Raw genomic sequence first — 17,837 nt, 5'->3', positions numbered from 1 at the left:
AAATAAACTATGCCATTTACAGTGACCTGACTATTATGATTCATATTTGCCTTGGGATATTGGTTTGTATAAAGCACATATTTATACTCCTAATGTTCTATCAAGTGTATATTGCATTTTTCAATCATATACTGATTCTTATGTCTGCCAACATCTAACAAAGTTGAAAAACATCAGTTTCCTTTCTATAAATGCAAAAACTAAGAAGCAGAACAGTTAACTAATTTGCCACACTGGAAAGTAAGTGTTTAAATCCTAAATTATAATAATGCAGATGAAAGTATCTCACACAGTACCTGGACCAAGAAAGTTTGCAGATTCTGAATGTACCTTAGGGTTACATCTCTCCCCATTTATGCTGGAGTTTTAGTAGGGGCTTTTTGGCAGAAAAAAAGAAAGATTAATTTATTTAAAATGTAACTTTAATAGTTATGAAAAATCTGACCTGAAAACCAACCCCACCATCACCACCAGATGCTAGCTTTAGTCCCTCTCCACCACCCACTAGAATGATGAGAAAAAAATGATAGACATGTTCCTATAATGCTTCTTCATTCTTTCTTTCATTTCAAGTTCTTATATTTAAATAGTATAGCAAATGGCATCTATTTGTCTACCTCTAACTATTTGAGTTACCTCTGGCAAGTCATTTCAACTCTCTGGTCTCAATTTTCTTATTTTTCAAATACAAGCAGACTAGATAACCTCAACAGTCCTTAAGTCTAGAGTTTCAGGATATTATTATTTGAAGTCTGTGAGGTTCCTGCAATAAATTAAAGGAACACAGCTTCTCAAAAAAAGAAAGCCTACAATAATAAGGACAGTTGGCTAGAAGAAGGTAAAAAACAAAGACCTGGGTTTAAAAGGGAATTTGAAAATCCCCCCAACACCCTGGACCAAGCCCAGCTTCAATTTCACAAGGGTTGTTCGGAGACAATACAGAGGAAGAAATACGAAGGTTCCTTTGATCATCAAAAGATGATCTTTTTTGCTTAAGAAGATAATGTTCCTATACTCTTTCTGGTTGTACACACACACACACACACACACACACACACACACACACAAAACCAAGTGTTTTAATATTGACATGGAAGGAAAATACAAGTCACCTATTTTGCTGAAAGAAAAGAGTTTCAAACCCAGAGAGGGTGATTTGGTTTTGAGAATTTTTAAAAAATATCACTGTATCCAATCCTTTTCTATCACCTCCTCTGTAATACAGAACCCCCAATAGCTCTTTAAATTGTGGCATTTTCTTATGTACAGAGAGAAAAATTTGTATTACTATTGCAGCAACATCTAAACAGTTTCCTGTAAACTTTCTGTGATGGAAGTCATAGAATTTATGATAAAACCCTGTAGAGTGGTGAAACAAATTTCTTTCCTATTTATCATTCATTTGATTCAGTGTACATTTGAAGGAAAACCTTTTAAGAACACCAATATGTGAGAAAGCTACAACAACTAAATTTATTGTTAAGTCACATCATTGGTCCTCCTGGGAGTTCAAGAAGAAAGCTTAAATCACATTTCCTAACACATTGGAGAGCTTCCCAGAGATGCGATGGCCCACAGAGGCAAACCATCCAAAGCACACCGGAATCTCAGAGATGGTGACAAAGAAATAGCACTTTGCTTAATAAAAGCAAATTGAAATTACCCTTTTATTTTTTTCTCACAAAGTACAAACTCTCTCTTACCCCATTTTTCTCCTTCCCCCTCCCCCTCCTGTTTCACCTGACTAAACTGTAGGTATTTGTTCCATCACCTGACTTAGGGGCTGGCTAGAAATATTAGGAAAAAACAATCTACCATTGTTCCATGAGACAACAACCTTTCATGTCCTTGAAGCTCACCATGACCTTTCATCTTTCCTATCCCCAATGGTCTCTCCTAACAACTAAAACTACACTCAGTTGGGCTGAATTCCAGATTGTCATAAAAAGAACCCTGTCCTTTCAAAACAAAACCAATTTTTACACCAAGGTGGGGGAGAAACACAAGTCCATTGTTCCCTCACAGATGGAAGTTGGAGTTACTAAGGCAACTGCTCTAATCCTCCTTTTTACCACCTTTTTCACATCACTGGCCTATCAAGTATGCTACCTTTTAACTCATAAGCTCAAAAGCTGGTAGTCTAACTGGCTGCCCTAATTAGCTACGATTTTCACACTACAGACAACATGATGAGCTAATCGAAATTTGCAAAATAATGACGTACCTCCAGCAAATATTCCTCCTCCTGAGGCCCAGTCTTAGAATAACAATAATGAGACCATTATTAGAGAAGGGCATTAAAATGCTGCACTGCTGCTAAACAGAGAACTTAATTGTTCTGGTCTTGTCCATTGAATCAACAACCTATTGTTGTGGACTTGAAAAATAAAGGACTGGAGAATGGGTGCCATGATGATTGGTCTGCGCGGCCATACCGGCAGTCTGTAGAATTGTTTTCTTTTGAAACTCTTGATGGACTAGTAGTTTTGTTTAAAAGTAACATAAAAGGCGATTGTCTGGATAAAAAGTCCTATTTATTGAAATCCTTAGAAGCAGTTGCATGGATTTGTTCATGACCCCTGAGATAAAAACATAGTGACCATAATAACACCATTTGTAGACAGCCCTGTTACCACTGCCTACTGTAACATAAGATAAGAGACAGTCTTTTCTAGCTACTGTAGGAAGGAAGGAAGTACTTCTGAGCAGAAAGCAAGAATGATAAAAGGTCAAATACTGGCTAAAGCTCATTAATCTCTGAAAGGGAGACTTTTAAAAATAATGCTAATTTAAGAATTCTGCACAATTGCTACAGATTCAAGCACATGTAAAAAGGCTCATGGCTCTTTTTTTTCTCACTTTCGAGTTTCTTTCCTTTGGCTAAAAAAAAAAAAAAGAGGATTAAAATAAAATAATTATTAAATAATTGAAGCAAGATGTCTCAGGATAACCTGGAGAACAAGAAACTCGAAGTTTTCCAGATAATTATTCTTATGGTCATCCTCAGTCTATCACAAGAATAATAAAATACTGAAGTTAAAGATTAACTAGAGCAGGATTCTTAGCAGTAGAAAAGCACTGTTTACACACTGTAAAAGTGTCTTCTATATGGAGCCACAGTACATGTTTTCTGTAAAGTCAGGTCAGGATTTTAGTGTTAAATGGTAGTGGGAGGGAGTGTACTTTTATGTTAGCAGGTATTTGGGGTGTGTGGGGGGGGGTCTGTTTATTTATTATCAAGTGAAATCTGCATTATATAAAAATGTATTAAATTGTAAATAAGACCTCTTGCTTCATTCAACCTGTGTTTTGCTTCATTTATCTTCATCTTGTTGAGCTAAATTAATTAACAATCTCTCTGTTGCACACTTTCTCTTTTCATTACATCAAATAATGGTCTGTATATGGAGAAAACCCTCACCACGGGAATTCTGCAACTGTATGCTATGAGGAGTTTCTGTGTAACAGTGTATCAATACTAACTAGATACATTCATTTTATAAGCATTTAGTAAATGTACTTTTCATTGTTAAAAAACCAATTACATGCCTAAATTCTTTACATATTATCAATAGAAAACCATTAAAAACAAAAACTAAACTAGAAACTGCAAGAAACTTGAAGAAAAAAAAAATCGATTGTGTGTCCACAATCAGGTTTCACCACCCTGTCACCCAAAATAAGAAGCAACACACGCAAATTTGGCAGGTATGTTTTCACAGATACAACACAACATTGCATAAGAGGTTTAAAAGACACACCCCAAACTGTTCTGCTCCTTGCTTTGGAATGTCTAATATGTGATAAATTGGATGATTAGAATTTCATTGGTAAATCCCATTATTTTAAATGTATAAGAGTGAAATGTGTTAAACTCTTTTGTAAGTTTTCTTTCAACCTGAAACACTGTGGCATCTGGAGCTATGCAAATGGACAAAACAGTAAAGCCCTTTTTAATCTTTCCCTGATCAACCAGTGCTTATTTCTCCAATCACAGCTTTGTGCGTGATATCTTTCTGCTAGCATTTCTTATTTAATTAAAACAGACACTGACAGAAGGACATGGATTAGTACTGTAATGATGCATTTACTTAGATTAATCGGAGGCTCCTTTTAGAGTAATGGCTTAAACAAAGAACAAAAGGAAATTGTTATGAAACAGCCTTTTATCCCAGGCAAAGGTCACATCATGAGGTTTTTAATTTTGTCAGCTTCTGTTATACTCTGCCTTGCTAGTGGAACATGAGAAGTGCTTTTACCCCCAATAAAGCCAGTTATTATAAAAACAGCCATTAAAGCTGCAAATTAAAACATCTGATTTTAAAACCGGTTACTTAGCTTTCAGAATGCTCTAATTAGCATGTTGTACATTGTTGTGAGGAAAAGAAGACTAAAATGCTAATGACCTACCACCAGGTGACCACACTGCTGTGCAAAATAATAAGGACCTTTCCAAGTAATATGATGAATTAACCAAATACAGGTCCCCCATCAGGCAGCCCTCCTCCAAATTCAACTCCAGATGAATGCAGGCCATAACGGTTAAGATGTGTTCAGTCCCAGGGACGCTGACTCTCAGCCCGCTACTTCTTATATATTTACTAAAAAGCAGACGTCTTTCTACCACTAAAGAAAGTGAATGAAATAGCAACACTATATAGTGGGCCTGAAAGTAGAAAAGACAATAGTCAGTTGATTTCAAAGCACAAAGAAAGAATAAAGAACCATGCCCCTAAACTAAACTCCTCTTACCCCCTCTTTTCATCCAACCTTTTCCTTCCTCTTAAATAATATGGACTTTTAGAATATAAATGGGATTAAAATTTGAAAGCTGAGTCTTCACTCAGAACATTCCTTTTTACACGACCTTGTCTTTCTTTCTTTCCTTTCTTTCCTTCCTTCCTTCTTTACTTTCTTTCTTTCTTTCTTTCCTTCTTTTTAAAGGAGGGCGCAGCTCACAGTGGTCCATGAGGGGATCGGATCGAACCCGCAACCTTGGCGTGATCAGGACCACACTCTAACCAACGGAGCTAACCTACTACCCCACTAGCTTGTCTTTAAATGGCTTGAAGTGAATACAGTTTCCCTTTTCCCAGCCTTGATTTTCCCATCTTACTGACTCCACTCACCACCAACCCTCACTTGCCCAAATTTGCTCTTAACAAAGGATATATTGGCATTTGTGTTTCTTACAATATGAATATGAACTTATCTCAATCACTTGCATTTTCTTCCTTATCTGTCTTTATGGACTGAATGATTCTGTGCCTAGTAATGCTTACATACGTTTGCTGAATATATAGACTAAGTGGGGAGTACCTCCAGAGTTTCTCAAATCAACCCAGAAAGAAAATACATTTCATTTTCAGTGAAGTCTCATGCACATATCACTGAGTGGCAGGCTCCAGGAATTTCTTGAAATCAATGTGAAACACATATTGCCATTGGAACGGAAAGAAATCACTGAGGGTCACCTGTCGTATTTGCCCAGTTGCATCGCTTCAAAAAGGGGTTATTTGAGGTTGTTTCAATTGCCTATGGACATAAGAATGTTGCAGATTGAACCACCCCAAAACTCAGTGGCTTGAAACAATAAGCATGTGTTTAGTTTGTGTGTTTGCAGGTCAGCTGGGCATTTCTTATGGTTTTAGCTGAGCTCACCAACATGTCTTGTGGCTGGCTGGCTTTTGGCTGATCTAGGATGGCCGTGGCTGAGACAACTACAGTACTTCAACTCTGCTCCATAAGTCTCATCCTCCAGCAGACTAGCCCAGGCTTGTTCTTTCCATAGTGACAGAAAAGGGCAAGAATGTGAAGAGAAATGCACATGTGCTTTTACAAGCCTCTGCGTGTGTCACATTTGCTATCATCCCATGGGCTAAAGCAGTTAAATGACGGATCCCCTGGTCAAGAGGTGAGACAGAGGGCTCTGTCCACAGTGAAAGGTCACCGTAAAGTTTCATGGCCAAGATCTTGGATACAAGTAAGGGTGAAGGAGAATTAAGGCCTTTAGAGCAATCGGTCTTAGCAAAGAGATCAAGGTCATGTTGATGATTTCCAGGTTCTTCAGTAGAAGTTTCTGTTTTGCTCCAATGTAGTCTAGATAGCTACTCAAAATTGATATGATTTTTATTTTAATAAGTAACAAAAACTCTTTAAAAAAAACAATTAACAAACAACCCCACCCCACTATATCTCTATTGATTTCCAACTTAAAAACTGCAACTATAAAGCTAATTCTAAAATATGACCGATACAAGTTCACCTTTATTTTTCCTTACTGACTAGTTGTGAATCAGTTATTCCTTGATAAAAGGTTTCAAAACTACAAACTGTTGTGTTTCAGAAGGCTCCCTTCTACCCAGAAAGGCAGCTGAGTCTGAGGAAATATCTAATGGATGCTGGATACAGAATTTTCTTCATCACTGTATCTCAGAAAGTATTGACAGTTCCATTCCACAGAATCCTGGCAAACAGAATATCACAGTCTCTCACTACAGCAGACATAGCCACAGCAGTGTTTAAAAAGAATAATTTTTTTAAGCCTAGCCCTTATCACTCATATCCCTATTGATCTTCTCTCTGATTATGGAAAGAAAACCTTTGGTCAAGGAGCTAGGTGTATGAGAGAGGGTGTCCTAGAATAAGATGATGAAGAAGCTAATGTTAAACCCTGCAAACTCTCTGTTTCTGACCATATGAAGCAGAATGAGGAAAGTGTGATGGTGGCTGCATGAATTTCCCAAAGTTCATCTGGTTGGGGCCCAACACATAGTTTTAGGGAGATACCTAGAGCCAGTTACCGGACTTTCCATTTAGATACACTCATACAGCAGGAGTAGGAGTGATTACTGGGCAGAATTCCTAAACCCTGTGGCAAAGGAAATACTATCCTATATAGCACCACTCAACAATTATCCCTGTGAGCAATTAAAATAACCAGTGAAGTGGGTCTCCAAAAGCAGCCTTCAGCCATTCCTTCATTTGAGCCAGCAGTGACAATGAGGCTGCCAGAGCTGGCACTAACACCCGAAGAAAAAGAAAGGCCAGCAAAGCTCAATCTTGCATCCAAAGATATTAAAAAGAAAACTGAATAATATGGAGAAAACTATCTTAAGAATTATCCAATGAATGGAGAACAGAAAAAAAGAGCATAATAAAAAGCTTTTTAAGTCCCTTCAACTTTTCCACATTCCTTTACAACTTATTTCAGTAATAATTTTGTTTTCAAATGAAGCCCTACATTATGGTTTGCCTTTTATAAACAAGAAGGATACCTGGCAAGGACGCAATTTGCACTGGTTTTCTCGTTTTGGTCCACAAATCCTCTCCCCTGGTTTTTAGCAAGTAGCAAGCATTAGAGCAGTGATCCAAGGCCATGGGACAGAGCAAAGCTAACAGGTCCACATAAGAATCAAGACAAGCATTGTGTCCTCATCAACACTGGGTTCTAAACAAACAATAGGCTCATGTTTAGTGATCTGTAGTAATTCTTCTCAAGAGAAGCAGCTTGGGCTTAACTCAAAGGTTCCTTTAACAGTCTCTTTGCTTTGACAAAGCTGCAGAAAGAAAGAGAAACAAAAGCACCTGGATATCAACAAAAGGAAAGGGGCTTCAAAAACAAGGATGAAAAAGAAAGACAACTTCACATCATCTTTGAATATCCAGTATCTGGTACATCGTAGCTATTCAAAAATCATGTTGAATTAAATTGTGATATATTTAGAAGAACAGATAAGGGTGGAAGAACATAATCACCTCTTTTGTAAGAAATTGCATCAGTAGTCATGTCAGATACTCAGGAAACCCAAATTTAAGAGTTCCTAACATTTGTGTTGAACAACATTTTATAGGATGAAATGAGATTAAACACAGGTCAAATTACATGTGGAGCCACATCTACTTCTCAGATTTTTTCATAGAGATGAAAATCTGACCCAAACTAACTCTTAAGGAGAAACTTGGAAGAAGAATGATGTTATAAATGGCTTAACGCAACCAACTGAGTAATTATGGGGCCTGGAAGAGAAGCTCTTTCCTTTTGCCTTTTAAAGGACAGTAGGGTTATAAACAGAGTAATCGAATGTATTTAAATCTCATACCATGTCTAGCTTCAACTTTGGTGCAGGACCCCTTTTTAATGTTCAGTTAAAAATTTCTCTGATAATATCTTCTCTAACCAGTATCATCAACCTGCTCTCCTCTTAATCCCAATTGATCACATCACAGGTCTGCTCAAAAATATTCAGAGATAAACACCAAAATAATTGCACTGCTGTGACAGAGACTATGGAAGTAACATCCATATTTCACCAACATTTTCTCTATCCCCAACTTCCCTCCCCCCAACACCCCCAGCCCCCAAAATATAGCTATCTCAGGTTGATGTTTCAAAATCCTTTAAGGATTTTAAAAAAAAATTTTTTTTCTCCTACTTAGAGTTTAAACTTAAGTGCCTCTAGAAGGGGTAATACTATGACTTCCTTTCACACTAAGATGTCTATGACTCCCAACTCATTTTATGAGGGTAGAATATCCTTGATTCTAAAACAAAATGAAGATCCTATAAAAAGAGAATATTATACACTAATCTCACTTATGAACACAGATGCAAAAATCCTTTAAATATTAACTAATTCTAGAGTATAAATGAACATCCTTCAAGAACAAGTAAGTTTTAATCCCAGTAATGCTAGATGAGTCAGAAAATCTGCCAATAACACCATATGCACAGACTAAAGAAGAAATAGTGTATGAACATCTCAATAGATGCAAGAGGTGCAGAAAAAACCTACAGAAGATTTCATAGTTAGTGGTAAAATGTTAGGATACATTCCCATAAAAGTCAGAAACTACGTCTTCCCTCAGTAAGACCTTCAGGAGAATGGAATATTGTGAATGGAATATCTCAAGACCAGGCTGAAGACTAAAGTGAGGCTCAAATGGAAGCTCTCACCCAAAAAAGGTAAGACATACCAGGGCTTCCCTAGATGTCTGTACGGGTCATGGCAAGCTCTGTGTGGTGGGAAATGTTTGTTTAACATTAAATGAAAAACAAAGAACACAATAACACCTATGCTCTGATTACAATTATGGTAAATTGCTTTTAAATATATGGACAAGGACTAAAAATATGTAAGTAAAAATGAAAACAAATGAAAAATTGTGACATATGTAAGATTGTTTACCTTGTTGTTTTAATGTAAATACAAATTTTAACCAAAAAATAGTAATAATAGAGGTATATGTGACTACTATGGAATACCATCCTGTGAGAAGGTTTGGGTAGGGAAAATAAATAGATAGTGAGTGACTAAAAACAAAGAAACACCACCACATAGAATGGTTACAGGAAGAGGAAAGGAGAGGCTATTAGAAGCAGGTTCTTCCTAGAAATTTTATCCAGTTTTAAATTTTATTTGGTCTGAGTTGCAAACTTGCAGTCATTTGAGGAAAGGGGAAATCCTACATCGTGATAGATAATAAAACTTCAAAACCCACTAACTCGGAGAAAGTTCACCAATATAACAAGTGTGTGTGCATGCCATTCCAAATGAACTATTGTCTGCCTGGACTTTTAAAGGTTAAGGCTTCTGTAACGTTAATTTGATCTTACAATGGTTCTAAGTAGGACCTTACTCTCATGAATGATCTACTTCTCACCCCAACTTCTGAACAGCATCATTTCCTAAGGAGCACCTCAACACCCACAGGACTGAGATCTGTGGGACACAGCTATAACTTATCAGAATTAGGGAGAAAATGGTGCAAATTTAAAATCTTGGCGCTTAACATTTTCCCAATAAAGACCAAATTTGGGGATATACATTCCTGAGTGGCAGGGGGGGGCGGGAAACAGAAAAACTTAGGATCTTATCTTAATGCTGGGATTTTTTAATTTTTTTAAGCAATAAAATCTTACTATAAAATGGTCCAGCACTTTTATAAGAGAGATAATCTTACAAAAATATAAATTAAAAGCACTGCCCATTTAAATGTGATTTACCAAAGTCAAGTAGAGTTTGCATAACCATTTCAAGAATAAATTTCCTTCCAAATTCAGATTCTTTTTTCCCAGGAACACAGCAAAATTTGTATTACAATATCCATTTCTTTTTGTCTTCCAAATTAATAAGACGATCTCTAATTTGAAATAAATCCATGAAAGTTGATCTCAAGTCGAATTATATATTAATGAATCGGATTAACATATAAAAACTGTCACAAGCAGAGGATATTTCTTCAGAGCGTACGTAAATAAAGTACTCTCTCCAATTCCTGACCAAGTTATGTATCTAACAAAAATATCAAACTGCAATTGACAAGTGAATATGAAAAATACAAGCAAGTTACAACTATATTTGGAAACTATATTTTTAACCCAGGAAAAATCCATACACTTATCCTGTTTTCAAAATAACATGAAGTCTGGAACTTAACTAGCTATATCATCTCATTTGCATTTTATTCTTTGACAATTTTAAAATTATTTCAGTAGAAATTATCCTTGTTTAAACAGTAATGACTTTCATCCTATCACCCACATTGATGCACACTGATTTATTAAAGTGGAATAAATAAATTTCACACATTGGACAAGTCAATGGACATCAAAATAGTCCTCCAAATCACATATATCCATCCATCCACCACGTCAGTGTGGAATTCTGGTTGTATTCGCTAGAATACTTTTAGTTGTAAGTGATAAAAACTAACTCAAAGCAGCTTTATCAAAAAAATAATTTATTGGCTCACCATGACTGAAAAGTCCTGGCTTCTGACACAGTTGGACTCAGTGCTAACTAATGTAATCAGGAGTTGGTCCCTCTCCATCTCCCAGACAGATTTTCCCCCTTCAGTGGCAGAAACTCCAACTTAGCAATCACAGTGCTTCTTTCCCAGAGACTCTAACAAAGATCCCAGGGTTAAGTCTCACTGGCCTGGCTTAAGTAACATGTTTTATTTCTGAACCAATCACGGTGGCCAGGCACATAGAACACCCACTCCCTGTGACTTGAGAGGGTAAGGGCAGCTCTAACCCAACCACATTTACCAAAAGCGAAGGAAAGGTTGTTTCCCAAAAGAAAATCAAGGTGCTCTTACCAGAAAAAAAAAAAAAAATGCTGAACAGGGAATACAGTAAACAGTGTATCTGAAACTCATAAATTACTTTTTCCAATAATTTTTACAGTGAGGTAACTTCAGGGGAAAATACAGAAATAATTGTTAACTCTTCATTGTAATAGCAGTTGCATTGCCAAGATTTCTGAGTTGTTTCGATCAGTTTCAAAAGAGGAACAAAAACTATGAATCTAACCAGGCTAACATATTTCACAAAAGAATTGTTCTTTTGATAACTTTAGTTCCATTCCCTCAATTCAGAACCACCAATCCCAAAGTACTCTTTCCATCCTTAGCCATTGTTAAGTTTAAATCCTTAGAACACTTGCAAAGATTTATAGAGGCCTATCTTTAGCCACTTTCTTTAGAAATTTCTATTCATGGGTCTCTAAGCACTACAAAAACTGCTTTGGAGCCTAGCTATAAACATGTTTTTCTATGAGGTCAAGTAAACCAACATTTTTATTTGGAATGAAGATCCTACATAATTCATTTATCTTAATTTCATTTGAAAAGACTTCTACTTTTTTAAATGCATGTGCCACAAAAGAACAACATGTTAAACTACCGTGTTTCCCCGAAAATAAGACCTAGCCAGACAATCAGCTCTAATGCGTCTTTTGGAGCAAAAATCAATATAAGACCCAGTATTATATTATATAATATTATATTATATTATGTTATATTACATATTATAAAGACCTGGTCTTATATTATAGTAAAATAAGACTGGGTCTTATATTAATTTTTGCTCCAAAAGATGCATTAGAGCCGATTGTCCGGCTAGGTCTTATTTTCGGGGAAACACGGTATTATTGGCCATTTATCTCTTGGGTTGATGTGGTCATCAAAATCTTTCTTGAATGAAGTATTTTATATCAGAGAATGGAAGGAGAATATAAATGCAAAGAAAGCCAAGGGAAAGTGGAAAGCCATTAAAGGAAAGAGTGGTTGAGTCATCAAAAGCAATATTCATTGATGTCGAATTCATTCACACGTTAATTGTATGCATATGTTTAGAGCACTGAATGGGAGCAAACTACCGTGCTAGAGAAGGTACAAAGAAATACGACATAGTTCCCACTCCAAAACCATAACTGGCAAGTGGTATGAAAGGAGCATGAGCTGTAATGGTGAGGGTGACATTTCAGTTCCTTCCTGCCCACCCATCACAACCTCCAGATTTTCTTCAAGGACCCACAATGAATTTCACACTTTGCATTTTTAAAAAATGTTTCACTCAACTCACCAGCAAATTCAAGAAACTACTTCTTCCCTAATTCCCAGCATAACATGGAAACAGTAAAAGCAATCAACACATATAAGAGAAGTTAAATGTAAGAAGAGCAATGCAAATTTTGTAAATTATGAAAAAAATGGGAGTGTTGAGATTTTCAGAATGTTTAAGTTACTCAATAACTATAAACTGAGCGCTCATTGAATAGTTGGTACTATGATCATGTAAGTTATTTAAGATGGATTTGACTTAATACCTCTGCCCTTAGGGAAAAAAAAAAGAAAGAAACTCTGGATCCAAAACTAACAGAAAACAATATTCACAGAAACTAGAAAGACAAATTGTGACAAGCAGAAAGAGAAATACAATATACTATGAATGTTCAAATGAAGTGAGATTAGAGAAGACTACAAGGAGCTGGGCCTTGAAAGATGGATAGAAATCCTATAAGTAAATATGTTTTTTAGAAGTATTCCAAGGAGAGGGAATGGTGTGAAATATATCTATACTAATAAGTTCAAAAGTATCTAGATAATTTTAGATGATGATATCCTACTCATACAAATCATTTTTAATGTCCTACATTTTTAATACATTGTATTATTGAAAATTAAAAGATTTTGAGAGTTCTAAAGGATGCATGCTAGAATATTTTGGTAATCATCACATTCACAATGTAGAATTTGTTTCAGGCATTGTATGCCAAAGATACATGCTCAATTTTTTTGTTATTTATATTTTAACAAATATAAATAACACTTGAGCAATAAAATATGAAGTAAGTCTCCCATACATAGCGAGTAGTATGTTTTAATGTTTGAGAGGCTAGATGTGTAAAACACCTGCTTAATTGGGTAGGTAAAATCTGTATCTTCTCACCATAAAAACAATTGGGCCGTTGTTACCTTGTGGCTGGCAAATAAAATACTTTATATGCCATTTGCACAAATATACCATTAACTACACAAGCAGAATAAATGATCAATCAGGAGGGATACCAGCAAATCTCAAGATTATCTGGCAGTCTAAATGGCATGGCATTGGGCAACATAATAGTAAAGAGAACATAGGAGAAAATAATGTTTCCTGGCTCTATCAATTCCTGGGTTTAAACAAGTAAAGGCTTAAGGAATTTGGGATTTGGCTAGTGGGATTTAGGAATAGTCCTTTGATTTTACATATTCAGCATAAAGTTTAGCACATGTGACTTCCCAAAGGATTTCTCCCAATATGTAGCTATTTAAAGAACACACACTCTGGGTGGTGAACACACAATGCAGTATATAGATGATGTATTATAGAAACGTACACTTGAAACCTATATAATTTCACTAACCAATGTCACCCCAATAAATTTAATAAAAAAATTTTTAAATGATAAAGAACACACACTCACTGCACTAGCCTACCTCTCCCTATACAATGAAAATGATCACAAAGCTTCCCCCGTTGGAATGAGTACCACAGTAGGTTAAAGCAAAATTGGAAACAATCTGACCATCATGTGTGTTGTGGTCATCTTGAAAAATCTATCTTCACATTTAGAATCAAGTGCAGGCTACTCATTCATTATCAGACTTTAACAGAAAATGCATGTCCAGAAAAAGAGACTGTCTTTTCCAAGCTTCCTGTAGTCTGACATGCCAACTTTTCCCATTGGCCAGCCTCATGCTTCTAGCATTATACTTTAGCAAAGGAAATATAAAACTAGATAGGTACAGAATTTTCCAAGATGTATTCTCATCTCTCTGGTACTATAAAAATGATTTATTTTGAGTTCTATACAGTTTTCCAAGTATGACATTTTAGAGAATCCCACTGCCTTCCAAAATATCCAATTTGTAAATTGGAATGCTATCTGATAATTCTTGGAAGCAACGGGTGAATCATTTGCACTAGCTAAAAAAGTAAAAATCTGTCCAAAAGGTTTTGAATTAAGGACGCCTCATTTTAACAGGTTACCAGTTAATTCCAGAATTTAAACTTCAAGTGGCCACAATACTAAATTATTCCCAATCACATCTTTCAAGAACTTCGTACTGGTCTCCTCTTGTCGACATTTCCTACATTCTCACTCATCCACTCAACTGCTCCTTCCACAAATATTTATTGGCTGCTTACTAACTGCCAAACACTGTAAGTGACAAGAAACCAGAGGTGTATTTCTTCCACTTTGGGAACTATGGAATTTATGACGGAACATCACAAGAGTGTCCCTCCCAGAAAGCCACCACCAAGTACTCTAAAGCCTGAGCTAGTAATTGGATGGGCGGGGTGGGAAACATAGACACAAAGATGTCATAGAAACAATGCCGTCTACCTCTCTGTCCAAACCATAGAAGGAAGGGTCAGAACTACTTACATAAATTTGATGCCCCATATCTGCGCCCTTGATAAGGAATCCATTCACCTACCCTAAAGACACACTAGCTGGGAAAGTTGCAGTATTATTCTTTTTGAAGAGAGGAAGTGAGCTGCTTTTGATGAGCAGTAAGGAAGCAATAACACACAGAACTGAAAAATCCAAGTGTGCTTAAAAAAAAATCCATATATTGGCCCTTTGAGGCTAACCATGACTACCTAAGTGACAAGAAAGCTAATGCAAAATATTTACTTTGGGTTCCATCCAGACTGTAACTGCCTTGCCTCCTAGAACGCCCATACCTCTGGCCCATCCCATCAACTGATGGCATATTGTGTTTCCTATCTGAAAGGCCCAAACACAGGGCTAGAGTGTGACTCATTCAGCAAAAATCCACAACTACTATGGGCTAGTGAGGAGGAAAGAGGTCAGAAAGATCCTTGGCAGGCATTTCAGATCCCCAGCCAGTTCAGCCTCTGCCTGACAGATGATGCCACAGTTTTCAGGATTTAAAACGATTCTCTTCTCCAAGAGGACCAGAGTCTACACTAAAAATAGAGAAAGATGGAACAGAGTGAGAACTAGAATGCAGCAGAGGGAAGGAAGAGGAACAAAAGGTTTTACTACAAATTTCCAGCAACTCAATTTGGAAAATAAAAAGAATCAGTTTTAGAAGAGACTTGTAATGCTCAGATCTAAATGTATTTCTTATTTTTAAAAAGATAAATGCCAATTTATCTTTTATGAAGGAAATGTAAATATATCCACAAAGTGCAATGCCCTAAACTTTACGCAGATACTAGTAAAAGAAAGTGTCAACAATTTGAATGTTTCCAATTGTTCCATGCAGTGATCCCCACTTTTAACTCTCTTGTTTGATATAATTTTTAAGTGTTTTTGTCCATTGTAAATTATTTCTCTTAGTTTATTCTGTAACTAGAACTCTCTCGCTGAGTAAAACATTTTGAAATGTTCTCTAAACAAAGTGAAATTCCTGATGCCACAGCTTTAAAAAGTATGATGATTATGAAAATAAAAAAGTGAGTTTCCTGGAATACTCATCCAGTTGGTCCTTGAACATCATTCTATGCTTGTCAATGCTGAGAATCTTTCATTTGTATATTAAAGTCACAAACATATAAAAAATGTATTTTCCCCTCCCGTTATACCACCACATCCAAGGAAAGCTATTGACACTGATGCCCACCAGGCAGATATCATGCAAATGAAAACAGAGACTCGATCTCAAACACTCCTGAAGTAGAAAGTACTTCTCTACATTCTTCAAATTAAAATTTATAAAATAAATAATTCTAAACAAGTGATGCGATAATCATCATTAATTTATTTTCCTCTGCTTTCCATAAGAAGCAAAAATAGCCTAGGATCCAAATGCATTGTACAAGGAGATCGGAGAATTTAAGATCATGAATTATTATCTTGAGAACATGGGACTGCTCCTCAGGCAATTAGGTAGCACCACAAGGTAACTGTCAACTTAAAACAAATACTATCCACTGTTTCTACTCTCAAGGCAGAATATAACAATTAGCCTTAAGAAAAGTGCATCAGGAATAAGAGAAATGGGAACAAGTGACAAATGTCTAGCCTGAGGCAGACTTCAATCTGGCAGGCTTCCCCCACATATTCCTAATAGCATTCAATGGACCAAATATCCTTGGCTCCGTCCCATGTATTACTTTGGGATTAAAAAAACAAACAAACAGTGGTAGACAAAAAGTGTATGTTGGGGGTTGGGATGGTAGGGGGCCTGGATGCCAGGCTTCAAACAGTTAAGCGCAGGCACCTTCCTCTACTATGGAAAGTTAAACAGAAATTTTTTTTACAAGCTGGCACCAGCTCACATAATGAGATGCATTGTCAGTCCTCACTAAGTGAAATATTTGTGTTGCCATGCAGCTAAACAAATGCCTTTTTTCACTTTCACTTAAGACAGCCTCCCACTCCCATTTCTCTAAACAGTAGAGGCAGGTCTAGCCGGGTAACATGTGTAGTCTGGGCAGCATGTTTCCTGCTGCCCCACAAAAGGAGCATTTATATTAACATTCCAGATTCGTGGGGAATTATAGAAACTCCACACATTAAAGCCAACGTAAAATTTCTGCTATTTTAATATCGTCACTTATCAATCAATGCAACTTGCCACAGAGTGAAATAATACAGTAGCATTAAAATCACTAAACGTTTAAGAGTGTGGCAACATTTTTTTCATTTGCACATTACTATTCATAATGCTAAGGCAATCTCCTATATAAAACATGATGAATTCACAAGTATGATTATCAAATTTATGGTGTGTGCTCACTACAGCACACATTATGGTTTGGTAGCTTGTTTGCCCTGAAGTAACAAAGATTTGCATAGAGTTTAAATGAGTATGGTCTATACAAACCATAGTTAAAATATTATTACAGTTATATGCTTTTCTATATAAACCAGTAAAAAAAATCATATTTTGTTCTTCTTTAGGGCAGTATTTTATTACAATTAAATGAAGAGCTTAGCTCTGCTATTTCTCTGAAAACAAAATCAAGACCAAAAGAGAAACAATTCAAGAATTAGATGTGAAAATCATAGTGAGAAATTAAAAAAAAAAATTAAAGCCTAAAACGTAACCTAAAGCCTAACTAAATATCTTGTTTTATTTCTAAAATAAGAGTATTGTTTCTTTGAAGAGAAAAAAAAAAAAAAAAAAACATTCTCAAGTACCTAACATCTATACAATAATGGCGAAAAAGCTATAGCCGAATTTTTGTTGCCCTTAAACTTCTGTTGGGTAATTTAAACCTCATTTCAGAGCCCCTCCCATACTTACTATCAGCACCATGGTAATAGCTGGTCTCCAGCTGCCTAATTCAACATAGGGTTCCCCCATATCTTTTAAGTGTTTTTCCACAAAGTTCAAAGTCAGAGGATTCCAAAGAGCTATTCTCTTTGAGTTTAAGAAGCATTCTTAAATAAGAGGAGGAAAAAAGTGGCAGAATGGATCTGTAAAATTTTTCTGAGATTTCTCAAGGTAAATCAAACTCAACAGTAATTCTTCAATTCTGTTTTTAAACACTACTTGGGAAATAACATATTCTATCTTGAATAATT

General features: G+C 36.1%; 1 protein-coding gene across 8 annotated transcripts in view; it reads right to left on the bottom strand.

The window, feature by feature from the left end:
* Nucleotides 1-17,837, bottom strand: part of SOX6 (SRY-box transcription factor 6) — a 596,148-nt gene that overhangs the window by 413,264 nt on the left and 165,047 nt on the right. Inside the window, exon 1 of one of the 8 annotated variants that reach the window (XM_033119771.1) lies at nucleotides 1,704-1,901. The exons of the other annotated variants lie outside the window; for them this stretch is intronic. Within the exon in view, the coding sequence (XP_032975662.1) occupies nucleotides 1,704-1,708 (5 nt within the window). The 5' untranslated portion in view covers nucleotides 1,709-1,901. Of the gene's footprint in view, nucleotides 1-1,703; nucleotides 1,902-17,837 lie in introns of those variants that run through there. 8 annotated transcript variants of the gene reach the window in all.

Source organism: Rhinolophus ferrumequinum, chromosome 11, assembly GCF_004115265.2.
Source record: "Rhinolophus ferrumequinum isolate MPI-CBG mRhiFer1 chromosome 11, mRhiFer1_v1.p, whole genome shotgun sequence".
Lineage (NCBI taxonomy): Eukaryota > Metazoa > Chordata > Mammalia > Chiroptera > Rhinolophidae > Rhinolophus > Rhinolophus ferrumequinum.
Note: the sequence above shows the minus strand (reverse complement) of the source record. Positions and strands in the feature narration are given on the sequence as shown.